At 44.1% G+C, this 2,500-nt stretch overlaps 1 protein-coding gene across 1 annotated transcript in view; it reads left to right on the top strand.

The window, feature by feature from the left end:
• LOC125031567 overlaps positions 1-2,500 on the top strand; it is a 17,913-nt gene that overhangs the window by 5,318 nt on the left and 10,095 nt on the right. Inside the window, exons 4-5 of the mRNA XM_047622448.1 lie at positions 1-1,016; positions 1,598-1,879. The exon at positions 1-1,016 is cut by the window's left edge and continues 1,297 nt beyond it. Of these exons, the coding sequence (XP_047478404.1) occupies positions 1-1,016; positions 1,598-1,879 (1,298 nt within the window). The remainder of the gene's footprint in view (positions 1,017-1,597; positions 1,880-2,500) is intronic.

Genomic DNA, 2,500 nt, shown 5'->3' on the forward strand with positions numbered 1-2,500 from the left:
ACCCACTGCTCTCAGATGAAGCTATGACGTTGCTTGACATCTTCCAGTTTCAGGGTGATGCATCTGGCCACCTTGGAGACGCGCCGCACTATGACTTCCCAGTATATAATGACAATCCTTCTCAGAGCTCTGAAGAACTCACAACTGAAAGTGATGTAACCATGGCGAGTATGGATGAGCAACACTCAGCCACGGAATACTCCATTATTCAGGATCTTACCACTGATGTTTCTCAAGATACGTCGCTACAGAAGGCTCCCATCGATTTATCAGGACAGAATATGTCCAATCAGAACTCCGGTGTGGAGAACCTGGAAACCGCAAGTCAGACCACCCAGTACCCCATAACAGATGGCCCTTCAACTCAGTACCCAGATACCCAAGCCCCAAGTACCGAGGCCCCAGTCAGTCAGTCTCCCACCACCAAAGACGACTCGAGTCAGGACCTCGCAAACCAAGCATCCAGCATCCCGCCGTCGACAGTCAGTGCACTCCTCCAGGAAGTGACGAGCCAGCCACCTCTCGTTCAGGACACCACGACGGAACAGCCTAGTTCTCAGGAAATGACTGAACAATCCCAAGATCCCCAAACGACAACCACTCAGGCTCCACCCCCTCTTTACTCCGCTACAATCCCGGCCTCCTCAAGTCCCGCATCAACCCCCGAGGAACCCGACCTTCCTGAACCGAATACGAGAAAACCCACAACCGCCTCCCAAGAACCGACGGAGAACCCGACCGAGGATCCCTCACCAACGACCCCAACGACGCTCCCAAATCTTCCATCCACGGATCCCTCGACGTCGACGCAAGGCACGAAACGACCGGAGATTCTTCCTTTATACGATTATTACTACAACGACAACTTCGGCAGCTCTAACGTCCTGCCTCCTGCCCCGGCGCACAACGAGGAGAGGATAGACCTGGGGGCGCTGGAGAGGACCGGCGATCAGACAGAGGACTACTACTACGAAGACTATTATCCGTCTGTCGTCTACCTGGACGACGTTAAAGAGGTATGCCTGTGGTGCTTTGCGTTTGTGTAATGTAGTTATTTGCTGAGTCGTTTTGAACAGCCTTTCGATTTTTTGAGGTTTTATTTGTATTCGATATAGTTATGCTTACTATTATAATTTGTTGTGCAGGTACATAATATTCTCTCTCTCTCTCTCTCTCTCTCTCTCTCTCTCTCTCTCTCTCTCTCTCTCTCTCTCTCTCTCTCTCTCTCTCTCTCTCTCTCCCACCTTATTTATAAATAAGAACACCTATCTCCCTAGCTATGTGTACATATATCTGTCAATGCATCCATATATATCTCTATTAGTCTGTCTGTTTACCTACCTACCTACCAATACGTATGTCTTTCCATATCTCCAACCTTTTAATCCCCCAAAGTATTCGCCGCTAATGCCCATAGCTGTTGACGCGGCAGATCATTTGAAATAATCAGTCAATCGCTTCCCTGCCTCACTTATAATATCTCACCCCCCCCCCCTTTTTCCCCCTCGTTCTCCCCCCTTTTTCCCACTCGTTCTCCTCCCCTCCACCCCACCCCCATCCCCCGAAACCCCTCTCACAACCCCTTCCTTTCCCGCAGGATTACTACGACTACACCAACACGTCCCAATCCGCCCCAGTGCTGAATGGCACCGACCTCGACTTCCCGGGACCGAACGCCACGAGTCCCTACCATGATCACCATCATGGGGAGCACCATGGAGATCACCACGGATCTCATCACCATCCGCAGAGCCAATCGGGACCGCCGGCGAAGCTACTGGAAGCTCCGCCGAATAACCCTGGTCTCGAAGCTTCGGTCGAAGGACTCGATCCGGACGTCAGGAAGTTCGTGGATGTGATGAATGACGTTGTTTTCAAGGTGAATGGAGCGCGATGGTGTTGCTTATGGTGAATGGAGCGCGATGTATAATGGTGACGATGGTGTTGTTTATGGTGATCAAAATTATAAGAGTTGTGAGAAGATTGGTAACGGCAGCAGATGATTTGTGATGATAATTATAATAATAATTATAATACTGGTTATAATGGTTATAATAATAATAGTAATAATAATAATAATATTAATAAGAATAATCGTAAAAAATATGATAATAATAACAATGATAACTATTATGATAATAAAAATAACAACACCAATAATAATGAGGAGGAGGATAATAATAATAACTATAATAATAATAATAATAATATTAATAGTAATGATAGTATTTATAATAGTAATATTGATAATGATAATGATAATAATAATAATGAAAATAATAATAATAATAATAATAATAATAATGAGAATGAAAATAATAAAGATAATGATGATAATGATAGAAACAGTAATATAGTAATAATAGTCATAGTAAAGCTATCAATGAAAATACAAATAACAATAGAAATAGCAATAGTAATAACACTAGCTAGTGACAGTGATAATGATAATACTAACAAGATTAACAACAATAACAACACAAATAACAACACAACAACA

The sequence above is a fragment of the Penaeus chinensis genome, chromosome 13 (genome assembly GCF_019202785.1).
Source record: "Penaeus chinensis breed Huanghai No. 1 chromosome 13, ASM1920278v2, whole genome shotgun sequence".
NCBI lineage: Eukaryota > Metazoa > Arthropoda > Malacostraca > Decapoda > Penaeidae > Penaeus > Penaeus chinensis.